The sequence below is a fragment of the Ictalurus punctatus genome, chromosome 22 (genome assembly GCF_001660625.3).
Source record: "Ictalurus punctatus breed USDA103 chromosome 22, Coco_2.0, whole genome shotgun sequence".
Classification (NCBI taxonomy): Eukaryota; Metazoa; Chordata; class Actinopteri; order Siluriformes; family Ictaluridae; genus Ictalurus; species Ictalurus punctatus.
The window spans coordinates 15,550,738-15,565,699 of NC_030437.2; the positions used below are offsets into that span (position 1 = coordinate 15,550,738).

Consider the following 14,962-nt stretch of genomic DNA (forward strand, 5'->3'; position numbering starts at 1 on the left):
CTGTGTGCGCATCGTGACGACGTTTTGGCCCAAATCTGCAGAAAATCTGTGGTCATTTTGAAAAATCACAAGGTTTTGCAGAGTTTGCTTGATTTTGCATTAATTCCTGTAAGTGCAAAATCTCGAAATCCTGGAGGGAGTGAAAATGTAATCATTGGATTAATCCCGTGGTATAAGATGAAGAAAAAACACTTCAGAATGTGCGGTTGAAGGAAAATAATAAACTTTGGAGTGGTACCAGTACTCCACTTTGCATTAGGCCACAGTGATTTTTTTCCCCCTATGACTGCATGCTCCATCATGTTTTGTTTCCTACGTATAAAACATTCAGAAACATGCACACTTTTGTTCTGATATAATTATGTTTCTCACTATAACACACTAAATGTTGTAATAAATGACACTTCTTTGCCTTCATCCTATTGGACAATTTTTACACTCAACTCTAACCGATATACAAATTTGCAGTGAATCAGCCAGTGCGCACTCAATTTCTCTTGGAGTTCATTCATATTTCTCGAACCTAATACACAAAATGACACAGAAGAGATTTTGGTGAGGTGGTCCCTAATGAAATTTCCATCCATCCCTTATTCACATCCAGCTGTATTGAGCGGGACCAGCGAGACGTCTCTGAATGCTTTATTAACCTTGTAACTTTCCAGCAGTATTAACAAAGGACCCTCTCAGAAATCATACCAAATACAAACCCACGTCATTTTGAAGCAAGGTTCTAATTTTACAACATAACATTTCCATTGAGTTCCATTTGTAGCTTCCGGGTCATTAAACCTAGAGGGGAAAAAGGAAAGCCTTGTAGTCAGTACAGATGTATACAGATTTATACAAGAAGCTGCTGAATGAATGAAGTTCAAAACAGCAATAAATCACTGTGTATTTAACTAACATTTAATATCTTCTGCCTAAATCAGTCTCTTTGAAGAAAAAAAAAATCAGCATAGCTGCTGTACATCATTCCTCATAACCAGACTTAGATGGCATTTCAGTTAAGAAGGATTCCTCGTTAGCTTCAGCTGGGTGTTGAAAAGAGGCTTCACCGATTAGCCACTCCAGGCCTGTATTGCAGTCACGGCTCACTCGTCACTCTCAGCTGGCGCAGGTAGCAGCTAGCAGTATCATGAGAGCAGGACTCCAGTCACACATTAGCATTCTCTGATAATCTGCTGAAAGTTCAACTTCGCTTTATACTCTGCATACCACGAACGCATTTATCTATACACATACATGCACACATACCACACATATAGAGTACAGAGACATGTAGGCAATCTATCATAACATTTCGTACTATATCATTTATACTCTCACTGGTCACTTTATTAGGAACACCTGTACACCTTCTTATTCATGCAATTGTCCAATTAGTAGAATACTAGAAAAATACCAGGCAATGTTTGGGTGAGTCTGTGTCTGCTGTAGCGTCAGATTCTTGTTCTTGGCTGACACGAGTGGAACCGGATGTGGTCTTCTGCTGTTGTAGACCATCTATCTCAATGTTGTGTCTTCTGAGATGCTTTTCTGCTCACCACCATTGTAAAGAATGGTGAGTTACTTCAGGCTTCCTGTCAACTCGAACCATTCTCCTCTGATCAAGAGTGCTTACTGGATGTTTTATTTTTATTTTTTATTTTGTGTAAACCATAGAGTCAGTTGTCAGAAGTTTCTGAAATACTCAAACCAGTGCATCTAGCACCAACAATCATGCCATGTTCAAAGTCACCAAGCTCACATTTTTTCCTCATTCTGATGTACAATGTGAACAGTAACTGAAGAGCATGACCTATATCTTGCAACTTGCTGCTTCCACATGATTGGCTGTTTGGATATATTCCTAATAAAGTGGCCAGAGATGTAGATGGGGTCGTGACCCCTTGTGTCGCAAAACAATTGCGACACAAGGGTGAATTATTCATTCATCTTCAGGAAGTGATTTAGCCTGGTCAGGGTTGTGGTGGATCTGGAGCTGATCTCATGAACACTGAGGTGTGAATGATCAAATAAATGATGCATAATCACTGTATGGCATGTTTGGTCTTGACATACACCTGTTCATAGAACTGCATGTACTTATTTTAAAACAGTTATCATGCGAAAACGTGTTTAGCGTAAACACAAGGCCTGAAGCTTGGCAGCAGTCAGTGAGGACAGCTGTTCAGTATCATACACAGTGTGTACTGATAGAGTGTGGAGGTCATTTAGGTGCACATAAATCTTATACAGTGATGATGGAAAAGAATCCAACACGATCCAAACAAAGCAAACCGAAAGACTTAGACAGGTGAGGGAAGAGAGAAGCTGCACCATCTTGATGCCACGTGTTTGCAAAAGACCCCTATACCACCATCCTACTTCTTTTGTTCTGAAAAAACACTTTATAACATCAGACCATAGGCACACACCTCATTGCTTTCAGCATGCCTTTGTCACTAATTCCTCATAACCTCCTGGCTGATTAAAGAGCTTTAGTGCAAAACATGTATTATTGTGGTATGTATATACTGTAGTTAAGAGAATGTTGACAACAAAAAAGAAAATAGCTTTGGGGTGTAAAGCAAAGGTAACCTTTAGCAGCATGTGGAAGTTGCATGCATATCTGAGTATTTCAGTATTAGAGATTACACTGCAACATACATAGACAACAATAAAATATTCCCAGTATAGCGCATGTGTATTATTTTATATATTGCACTATTGCTAATGGAGGCTACAGTGATCTCACAGTACAAGTGTATATGGGGGAATGTCAACAGAAATGTTATAAGTTTCAGTATTTTCTCATAAATATATGAACAGTGAGCCTGATTAAACGCAGCAGCATCTGATTCATTTATCTTTGAATAAATATACAGCCTTTAAATAATATGTCCATTTTCAAATGTCCAAGATTGAAGAATATCTATACACCTTCTCCCTTATTAAAAATGCCTGAATTTATTAAATACACAGCTTACCATTTAGAAAAGCCTCCATGTTCCTCTGCAGTGTTTACAAACTAGCTAGCTAGTTCACTGCTACAGTAGTGTGTTAGCGCACATTTTTGCCACAGATAGACATGAGAAATCTTTCAATATTGACTTGTATTTTCATTTTCTCTGTGATTTAATGACCAGTAACCAAACCTGTCAAAATATACCATAAGAATAAAAACTATTTTGTTTTTATTTTAAAAACAATAGCCAGATAGCTAGCTGATAGTAAATTAGCATGCACCATTAGACTATAACAAACAAAACTGTTTATGTCTCAAAAACATTGCAAGCAGTTTGTCTGATAATTGGGAAGATGTTGGCACAAGTTTTATCTGCTACATTTAGCCATCATTAAGTTTATGATTAATATGACACATTAATATGTGATTTAAACCTCTCCACCTCTTTAGTTGCAACCATTTAGCTTAATTTCAATTCAAATTTGCTGAATACAGTCAACAACTGAATGAGTATTTTAACTTGTCTAAAGCTATAAAAGCAGAATAATAATGACATATAGTTAATTAAGTGTGAATGAAAATGACATTATGTTGCCATCTTTCCAATTAGCAAACAAGCTACATATGATCATCTTCGAGACATAAACTGGACGTCATACTGACGTTGACTTGATATCTATTTGCTATGTCAATTACTAATGTTAGCTAAGTTAGCTAGCTAGTTAACGCTGCAGATTCTGTGGATAAACTTTTCTAGGCACCATGTCATCCTTTCATAATTAGCACGTCAGAATAATTAGCCCCCCCCCCCCCCCTTTTTAAGATAAATTATGCTCATAAATAACACTTTTTACAGGTAGTACAAGGGAAGTCTATTTTAAATAGTTATTTTGTCCAAATATAACCGAAACACCAATATACACAACAATCAGCATTCCAAGTTAAATATTTCTTTTTAAATTTATTTTGGAGTTCAGAGATACTTAGTAGTAGTTAGTTCCGTCCACGCAGCGGGGCGCATCGGGCAACAAGCATTCGCCAGCGGGCTCGGTCGGAAGCGTCGATTTCCACATCAGAGATACTTAACTTTTTTTTTTTTTTTTTTTTTTTTTTTTTTTTTTGTCTCTCAGAGATACTTAAGAGACAAAAAAAAAAGTTAAAGGTAATCAGTTTATACGCTTACACTAATACATTTATATTTATAGCACGTTGTTGCAGTGATGTTTAAGAAGCATACAGCAAGTTTTCATTTGAGATGCCATGTCTGAAATGCTAATCTACTGCAGCACTGGCTAACATCGATTGTTTTCTATTCTTCATTAGCCAGCTAATGCATCCTAACGGCTGATTTGGCCAAGTCCCAGCTGGGCTACAAAGAGGTCCAGTGGCTGCTCAGACACCGCGGTAGTGATATCATGATAGTGATGAGAGAGAGATCACAGGGCCAGAGGGTGTAGAGATAATATCTATTACCTGCTCCACTCAGCTGTAGCAGCTCTGCATAGACGGCAAGAACAGAGGCTTATAGAGCTGCTTACTACAGGAGGAGAATAGGCAACTTTCAAGGGCAGTGAAGTCACCAGCATGCATTTATTATATGCCGTTTGCTAACTGCTGTTTTCCCAATTAGTAGGACCTTCAGAGAACCTGTGAGTTCACAGTGTAATTGGATGCTTTGGTGGGCCATTTATCAAGCTGCATCTTTTGCTTTCGTGACACTTAATAGGCCCAAACAAAAACGAACAAATGGAGCCTTCTATGAGAAAATAGCATTACATTTAAGCGTGTGTGAAACCAGAAACCCACTAAACAGACCTGAATGTGCTCTCTAACTGAGATAATGTTGTCATTGCAGCAATAAGGGGCAGACGGTGTCTGGTGAAAAGGCTTGATCATGACAGACTGGTGATTTCCTGCCTTGCTTTCATCACCCGGAATACAGACAGGAACATTTCCACAGGAGGTACAAGAAGGCACAATTTACTCTGATATATACCTAGCACTGAGTGTTTAGGAATTGTGGTAGAAAACAACAACAAAAAATGCTGAGGTAATGTGAGCATTTTGCAAGATGGATTTTATATTCTCTCCATTATGTTTGGCCATTACTAATAATAAATCACAGAGAGACGGAAGAACTTTGATGTATTACACATTCAGGCAACAATTTTTCATTCTGAGAAATATAATACTTATTAAACTGCCAGGGATCCAATGGTAATTTTGTCTGTTATTAGTTTTCCTCCTAGCTCTTACAGTCCTTTTGTGAAGCTGGAGTATATCTTCAGAGGCCAAGCATATATAAAAGCAAGATTCTATCCATCTCCATGTCTATAAGCTCTAAAAAACTGCACATGCCCCTGTCTAGAATGCAAGAAATGCAGAAAAAAAACAACATTCAGACTAAATGGTAACTGATTTCTTTAGGGACCAACAGGCCACTTTTTTGAAACATTTTTGAAAAGACAGGGACAACAGAGGCATGGATACGATAACAGCTCGTGTTTCTTTCCCACATTACTTTGGGAAACCATGATTCATGTCAGAAAACACATGGTCATGGAAAACTAACAATGCTCCTTAGGGAGAGAAGTGGGAAATCTGGCCTGGCAGAAATGTACAACTCATTATCACCGTCAATAATCTATTTATCCAAATACACTTGTTCTATGGGAAAAAAATTGCATGCCAAGAAGCTTACATGGGCTCCTCTAGCTCCTCTGTGGAAACATCTATGACTAAAAAAGTTCCAAATCATACATGTCCACAACTAATGATACAATTTTTGAACTGGAGCGTTTGAGACAACCTGGACTATGCCAAATGTAGTGGCATGCAGCTTAATCACACTCTTTATTAATAAAAACAGAGACAGACCTTTAGATTCTTCAACAGTCCAGTATTTGTTGGATAGAGGTCACAGTCACTTGCTTCCCTGCGTATATGTGGTGACAGCTCAGGTCAGTCTGGACAAGGAGCTGGTGACCCAGATTTCTGACCATAGGCTACATCGTTAGCAGCAAGATGTGCATTCCAGGGCCAGGGGTGTAGAGCACACGGGTCGTCCACACGCTGACAAGCTTGATGAAAGGTCTCCTGGACACTTGCCTAATCATAATCCCAAGAGTATCTTATTGTGGACCAAGTCCAACAATATATATTGTTGAGGAAATAAGAAGAATCGTCAGGTAAAACAGTTTCATATGGAAGAGCAGGAACGATCTGAAACTGTAGGTGCTATATGCCCAACCAACCAACATGGTTAGCTTTCCTAACAACATTCTTTCATCCATTCATTCATATTTTTTCCAGGTTTTGGGTTGTGGCATAGTAACAGGCTATGAAGTTCAGCCCAGACGTCTCTATCCACAGTCAAAGATTCCAGCTCCTCCTGAGGGATCCGCAGATATTCCCAAGCCAACTTTGAGATATAATGTGTCCAGCTGGTCCTGGGTCTGCCCTGTGCCTGATACAGCTCTAGCAGGAGCCGACCAGGACGCATCCTAGCAAGGTACCCAAACCAGCTCAACTGGTTCCTCTTAACTCTGAGGCTCTTTCACATTGCCAAGATCCTCAACCAATCACAGAGAGTAATATTGCACAGAAACCTTGCAAAGGAATCTCCTTTCCACCTTCTACACAGTACTTGTTTACTCTTTCGGTCACTACCCACAGCTTGTGACCAGAGGTGAGGATATGGATCAACACAGTGAGCATCATCTGCTAACTGAGCTCTTGTTTCAGCAACAGTTTTGAGGATAAAAACACTTTTAATCAACACTGCATAAGTCTATATGGTTAGTGTTAATGTACAACCGGGGAAGCTCGTTTAAATGGGCTAGAGGGGCTGTATATGGGCTAATATCCAGTCCGTTTTGGTGATTTTTCCATTTTATGTAATCAGTAGGGGAAAACATGAAAATATATCAAACATTACACTTATTCATTTAGCGGATGCTTTTATCCAAAGCGACTTACAAATGAGGAAATACAAGCAAAGTGATATATCAAGTGGAGAACAATACAAGATTTTTAATAGAGTTCTAGAGGAGCAAATTGCACAGATTAAAGGTGTAAATCAAGATTTTTGAAAAAAAGTAATTTGAAGATATGTACCTTAATTTAAGATGCAGCAACAAAAAGACTGTTTTAGTGGGTATTGTGTGGGACACGGAGTTTGTTAAGTGGAGTATTTTTTCTGTATTCAATTATTTTCTTTTAAATAGTGTAAATAAAAGTTTCAAATCAAGAAGGCATATATCTTTTCTTTCCTTTCTTCTTCTTCTTTTTTTTTCAAATCTAAAGCAGAAATCTACCTAGTGGAACATGTGTCACTCACAAAGTTTTTCTTCATTCAGAAAACTTAAAAAATACTGAACTCCATTCTCGCTGCTTCATAACATCATGTTTCCATACTGATGGATTTGTATAGCAGACACCGCCAAATACAAACATACTAAATCACTATTTAAAAATCTCAATGTGTCCATTATGGGTTTATCTCTGTATAACTCTGTGGGTTTCGAGTACAACCCCAAAGTGGCCGTTCTGCTACGCTCCAATGTGCATATGATGAAACGAGTCCAGTAGGTACCTATAGACATCCCAAAACTTAAAGATGTGAAGATGCAAGCGGCTAAATGTTCCTCAAATGGGGGGGGGGGGGGGGGGGGGGGGTCTGGGGAGTGAAGCCATTTTCATGAATGTTTGGCAAATTGTACTTAAACTGTTACAGTGATAAAAAAAAAAAAAAAAAACCAAAGCCCCTATCATGAATCCAGATCAACTGTGACTTGAACAGCATCCTTTTAAGAGCAAAGCTACAAGCTTTTAAAGAACTTGACCTGTAATGTTTACACACCATTAAGAACGCCTACACACACCTCCCACGTTGTAGTGTTTCTCCATGGGGATGCATACATTTTATAGATCCTAACAACCGAGCCAGACTGTTCCAACATTGCAGCATGTCTATTACACATCCCCAGGGATCTGATTTTCATTCTGACCATTTCATTCATACTTACAGCAAGGTTTGGCCTGGGGAGCTGTTCCTATATGCCTCGTACATTTCTTCCAATATCACAAGCAATTACTCTCCATTAACCAAGCAAGAACGTTGGACAGAAATTCAGAGCTGAGATTAAGGTCTGAAAATGTCATTTCCTTTGGAGAAGGGTTTCCTTTGCATGAACTTTAGTACTTACTAATGGCTGTGCACTTTAAATGTCTTTTGAGAAGCAGCCAGGTCAGGCCATCAAACCACTGGCTGTGTATATTTGACAGAGCTGCTTTTTTTTTCCTGTAACAAACCTGATTCAAGTGATTAAACATTTCATATAAAAGGTTATTCAGAATTCTTATTCAGATTCTTATCTTGCTTATTTCCTTCGCTTTAACTTCATGGTAAACTAGCATAAAGGTAGGGACAGTAGAAGAGATCCTTGATGGCATGAGAGTGCCAAGAGAAGTTTGAGGAGGCTTTGCCCCCTCAGGGTCTCTTTTCAGTGCTAACAGGAGGGCTCTTGTCTCTTAACCGCAGACTAAAGCACTGCCAAGAGTTGTTCTTGGAGCCTGGACACAAGCTCGATTGGGAGGACACTAGTGCTTTAAGAGGAGATTCCTGTCACCAGTCAGAGCAGCGTTTTGAGAGCCGAGTGACTGGCGTCAGGGCCACGACTTAACGACATGAGAGATGGAAATGAGGGGTTCAGTTAACAGAACTACAAGTTGGACAAACATAAGAGACATCTCAGATTATCTCTTCATGTTAATGAAAGGCTTAGTTTGTAAGGCATGTTGCAATAGTATCTAAATCAGTAATGGAGTTAGGCTATAGGCAAATTTGATACATTTGATATTATGAAAATATTTCAAATATGTACAGTACTGTGAAATTTTCCCCATCCTGATTTCTTTCTGCGTACTAAACCGTTTCAGAAATTAAAACAAAAACTAAGATAAAAGGCAACCTGAGTAAACACAAAATACCAGTTTTTAAATGATAATGTTATTTATTGAAGCAAAAAAAGTTATCCAATACCAATTGGGTCTGTGTGAAAATGTATTTGCCCCCCATAGTTACTAATTCCCCAAATCTATGAAACTGCATTGATAATGGGGTTCAGCTGGACTCGACACAACCAGGCCTGATTACTGCAAACCCTGTTCGATCAAATCTACACTTAAGTAGAGCTTTTTCAACAACAGGAAGTTGGTTACAAGGTCTTACTCAGTAACACAGTATGCCAAAGTTGAAAGAAATTCCAGAAATGATGAGGAAGAAGGTGATTGAAATACATCAGTCTGGGAAGGGTTACAAATCGATTTCAAAGGTTCTGGGACTCCAAAGAATCACAGTGAGAGCCATTATCTCCAAATGGAAAACCTCGGTACAGTAGTGAACCTTCCCAGAAGTGGTCGACCTTCCAAAGTTCCTCTAAGAGCACAGCAACTACTCATCCAGGAAGTCACAAAAGAGCCAAGGACAACATCAAAGGAACTTCAGGCCTCTCTTGCATCAATAAAGGTCACAGTTCATGACTCTACTATCAGAAAGACACTGGGCAAAAATGGTCTCCATGGAAGAGTGGCGAGGTGAAAACCACTGCTAACCCAGAGAACATTAAGACTCATCTGAATTTTGCAAAAACACACCTTGATGATCCTCAAACCTTTTGGGAGAATGTTCTGTGGATTGAGGAGTCGAAAGTGGAACTGTTTGGAAGACAGGGGTCCCGTTACATCTGGCGTAAACCAAACACAGAATTCCACAAAAAGAACATCATACCTATAGTCAAGCATGGTGGTGGAAGTGTGATGGTGTGGGGATGTTTTGCTGATTCAGGGCCTGGACACCTTGCAATAATTGAGGGAAACATGAATTCTGCTCTGTACTAGAAAATCCTAAAGGAGAATGTCCGGCCTTCAGTCCATAAGCTAAAACTAGATTATGCGGCAAGACAATGAAAGCAAATCAAAGCATAGGAGTAAGTCCTAGTCCTAGAAGTGAATGATCTCCAGCTTTCGGAAGCCTTTGCTTGCAGTTACTGCTGCTACTGTAAAGCTTGCACAACCAGATTTCAAGTGAAAGGGTGCAATTTTTCACATGGGTAATAGGTGTTAGATACCTTTTTTTTTTTTTTTTCCTTCAATAAAATAAATAAATAAATAAATAAGTGTATTATGTGTTGAAGAAATCAGCAAATACTTTGTCACAGCAATGTAAAAGAAAGGCACCTTAACCTTTAAAAGTCTGTGATCATGCCCATGCCATGAAATATCATGTTTTACATATTGCTTAATAAAAGACTTTAAATTTCATCTTGTCAGTTCAAGTTAATATTTTTTTATTGATCAATTTATTTACATTTCATTTTATAATGATATAATGAAAATCCTCTAGTTTCATAGTTTAAAAATATAATAATAATTTTGTTTGGAGTACAAACCAGCACTCCATAAATATTTTTTGTATTTTTATGTATTCTATGTTCAATGTTCAAGGCAGCTGTTATTTGGACTATAAACAGCATGCCCACCGCTTTCAAACAAGACCTTTTGACCAATCATAGGTTTTGTTAATCACCATTTAATTAACATTATATAAAACACCACATATTTATTTGAAATAAAAAAGCACCAAAAAGGTCCTAAACTGGGGCCTTGAGGTACACCAGTCATTTTTGCATTGATTTTTGCATCATTTATAGAGCACAGTTGGGGAACATTTTAGATTCGTAGAATACAGAACATCCTTGATAACTGTTTTTGCATACTCCATTCAGCCTTATTCGCTGGCATTGGCTCAAACCTTTCATTCAATTTAGGTCAGCCGTGTGTTTTACAGACAATTTGAAATGGCTGGAACTCCCCATGCCTTGGCTACTAGTGTGATAAGAAACAATACAAGGCCTGAAGATAACTCTTAACAGATTAGCTCCAGTCTCCGAGTCGGTATCCGAGACAGCCTGTGCTTGTCCGGTTATACTGTAATGATCTCCAGACGCACAATAAGCAGAGGCTGGCCCAAATGCTCTACCCTGGCTGCACACCAGGATTATGGTTATCAATCAGGGATAGCAGTAATTATGCTGCTGTCATATCACTGCCTCGTGTCTGGCTCTGGATGATGGGGTGCCACTTAGTCACAGACAAGGCGGTTCTTTCATTCAGAGTCCAAATTAAAAGATTAGCAGACTAGAAGCTGAACAAATAGACCGTGACCTTACTCTCTAGAGAGCACAATATGGGGGTCGCCCATTACAGTAAATCATATATGCTACTCAGCTGGTGGTTTTCACTATAAAGATTATGCCAGAGCAAGCTTTATGTAATGATTTTAAAAATAAATAAATAAACAAAAACAGAAAGCATGCTGACTGCTTCAGGACAAAAGTCTGTGAGACATTTTCCTGTAGGAAAATGGAAATTAAATCTCAAGGCTGGCCTGCTGATCTACTGTATGACTGAAATTATATTATGTTTTCGTATGTGGGTGCTGTAGGAACATAATATAAACTTGTGTTACTCATACACTATGTGTCCAAAGGTTTATGGACACCCGTCCATCACATCCATATGTGGTTCTTCCCCAAACATCGGAAGCACACAATTGCACAGGATGTCTTTGTATGCATTTCACATGAAAGCAAGGTTTATGAAGGTTTGCCAAGGTTGGGCTGGAAGAACTCGAGTGTCCTGCACAGAGCCCTCACCTTAACCTCACTGAACACTTTTGGGATGAAGTGACACGCAAACTATGTGCCAGTCCTCCTCGCCCAGCATCAGTGCCTGACCTCATTAATGCTCTTGTCTTTGAATGAGCAAATCCACCACATCCATGGTCTTAAATCTAGTCGAAAACCTTATTATGATAGCAAAGGGGAGCTAAATATGGAATGAGATGTTCAACCACTACATATGGGTGTGATGGTCAGATGTCCACAAACCACTGGCCATGTATTACATATGTTATGTAAGAAATAAACACAATGGGGCATACTGAAGAAAAGAATTTCTAATGTATATGTGACCAATAAAGACTCATTATCATTATCATTATCATTATCATACTGTTACTGGAAAATTATCCATGATGGTGGTGTGATGTGACCATGAAGATGATTTCCCAATAACAGAAAGTCCTGAAGTGTTTCATTCCTCTTAACCCACAGCAATTTACCAACAATTTTTGTTTTTTAACAAACAAAACACACCATACTTTATCCAGTTACAGTCACAGTTCTCTCACAGTCGTTCCCTCACCAGCCTCTCTTTATTCTCTCTCGAAGTTAATAAGACAAAAAAAAAAATGCAGCTTGTCACATTACAAGAAACCAGAAACCACAAAGCCCTCTATCTGTCCTGAAGACTTTCCTGTTTCAGAAAACTTAAAGGAACAGCTTTACGTCTAACTATTACAAAGAGCTGACACTGGAGACTCCTTAAAAAATGCTAAATAATCATCTCCTTATAGAAAACCTTACTATAGTTAATTTCACTATGTGCAACAATTACACAAATGTTTGTATCTGTTTATATGCAACCCTGTGTAAGTTACCTTAGAAGTGATAACATAGTAAAAAAAATTTTTAAAAATGAGCACAGCACATTGATGCAAACCTTGCAGACTCTAATTTCATATAAAATTCCAATAGTAAATTCTAGAAATACTGACTCACAGTAATATCCCTGAGAATCTCTCTGGTATGTTTCTGAAGTAATTCAGGGACAGCTAGGAAAACAGTGACCTCGACTGGACGGTTCATGTGACACTTCATGAAAACATCTCTGAATGGAAGAAAATATGCGCCAAAATCTACACCATCATCTTCTGATGATCTAATCCATGACGTGTCACAATGTTTTATATACTCTTACCTCAGCTGGCTGGTTATATTTTTAGCTTAGCTGCAAGTCAAACGATACAGATTTATCCACTAAGCATGTTGGAAAGTGTTAGCCAAATTAGCTAAGGTGGGAAACTAATAAACTGTTTACAGACAAATTGACAAGAAGTACAAAAAAAAGAAAAAAAGAAAAAAAGCACTCACAAATCTTCTTGCAGAGAAAATACAGTAAGCATTCCATCCTATGGAATGATATTATAATACATTATTTTCCACCCACTCTGCAATAAAGTCTGGCAATGACTTCAGCAGATCCATGGATTTAATCCACAATGTTCTCCATTTCACCTGCTGTTCTCAATCTGGAGTCGTACTTGTCCCAGTTCAGCAGGGCAGCTGGATGAAATGGAGCCCTTGGGAACGTCTTGTAACATTATCTCTATTATGAAATTAAACTTGATTATTATTTTTTTTCTCTACACATGGACATTATTTAAAGACAACCCAGATTATGTCATTCTGACTGTGGGAAATTCTGATTGTGGGAAATCAGTGCATGAGCGTGAACATCATACCTGTGGTTTGCTCTTGGCTGAAGCTACTGACAGTCTATCAGTTAACATGACTGCTAACTTAAATCATTTTCCCTGCTAGTTCCGGTGAATTTCTAGTGAACTAATCATAAGAATATTTTTCAAATCCCCAAACTCACAGAGAGCCACCAATGGGCCCTTAAATGTTAACTTCTCAGTTATATGTTTGGATTGTAATCCTGTGAAGAAAATCAGCCCTGTTTAGCTAGGATAAACGCTGGATCCTCAAGTTGGTTCTTGAAATTGCACAGTATATCTTCCAAGTTCTCTAAATAAACGTACAAAAAGGCATAACCTCAAGGTATTACTAGCATTACTGTGCTGGAAGGTACAGTTTGGTGACTTTTCCTCTATATAAAATCTTTTTAGCTACTGGAACTCTCTGCCAAATGATTAAGTATAAATGTAACTGGAAGTGTACAATACATGGAAGTGTCCAAAAGAGTTTATCAAAATAAAATAACAACAAAATTTGTGAAATTGTACCGTTTTAGAGAAATTAAAAATAATGTAGCTGCAGTTATTAGTAAATCATGAGAATAGTGCATTAACATACAGAATATTTAAGATCATTTAGTGATGTGTGGATTATAAACGAGAGTATGGCGGCCCCCTGCGGCGTACTTCGGTACTGCAGCTCAGTCCAAATTTAAACACGGTTTAATTTATGTATTTAATTTATTATATATATATATATATATATATATATATATATATATATATATATATATATATATATATATATATATATTCCAAATAAATGCAAGAGCCATTCGAATATATATATATATATATATATATATATATATATATATATATATATATATATATATATATATATATATATATATATTATTGACCTCTACGGTGATCAATGCGATGACAAAAGTGCTTCAAGGAATATTCAAATGTATGCATTGAAAAATATATCCAGCAATAACTTATATAATAATAGAAAAATAGAATAAACCATTCTTACCTGACTCCTGAATCCCAGATCCCATTTCTGTCCAATCTGCATGTAATGCGTTAATGCCCATGGTGAGGATGGCAAGAGCCAGAAATCCTCTTAAACACATCTTTATAAGAGACAGCAATCCCACCTGATTCTGGCGTTACAGTACACCAAATAACAAAATAATAATAGTAATAAACTGCTTTCAATTAATCTGCTTACTGATCAGAATTTCCATTCAAACAATATCCACTGAGGGGGAAAAAAACTAAAGTTACAGTGTATATGTACATGTGTGTGTGCATGTGTGTGTGTGTGCATGTGTGCATGTGTGTGTGTGCCATCTGTGCTGTTGGTCTACTCCGCTTTACAACCTTGGCAAGTGCATAGTTTACGATCAGGCCTATAAAGCCACGCCCACTAGTCAGGCAACAACCAATGAGATTTCTTCAAAACTACACGAGCCATTTAGGAGTTACAAATCCCAGTTTACCAAAACACTACTAATAATATACATATGTATTAGATATAACAGCTAAACACCACTCAGCACAGTATGATATAGTCATTATAAATAATAAAATAAACAGTACTACATTTAAATTTGACTATA

At 37.8% G+C, this 14,962-nt stretch overlaps 1 protein-coding gene across 1 annotated transcript in view; it reads right to left on the reverse strand.

Moving 5' to 3' along the window:
• The window catches only part of si:dkey-61l1.4 (collagen alpha-2(I) chain), a 67,108-nt gene extending 52,409 nt beyond the window's left edge, over nt 1–14,699 (reverse strand). Inside the window, exon 1 of the mRNA XM_017451948.3 lies at nt 14,374–14,699. Coding sequence (XP_017307437.1) covers nt 14,374–14,473 — 100 coding nt within the window. The 5' untranslated portion in view covers nt 14,474–14,699. The remainder of the gene's footprint in view (nt 1–14,373) is intronic.
• Nucleotides 14,700–14,962: the final 263 nt, after the last annotated feature.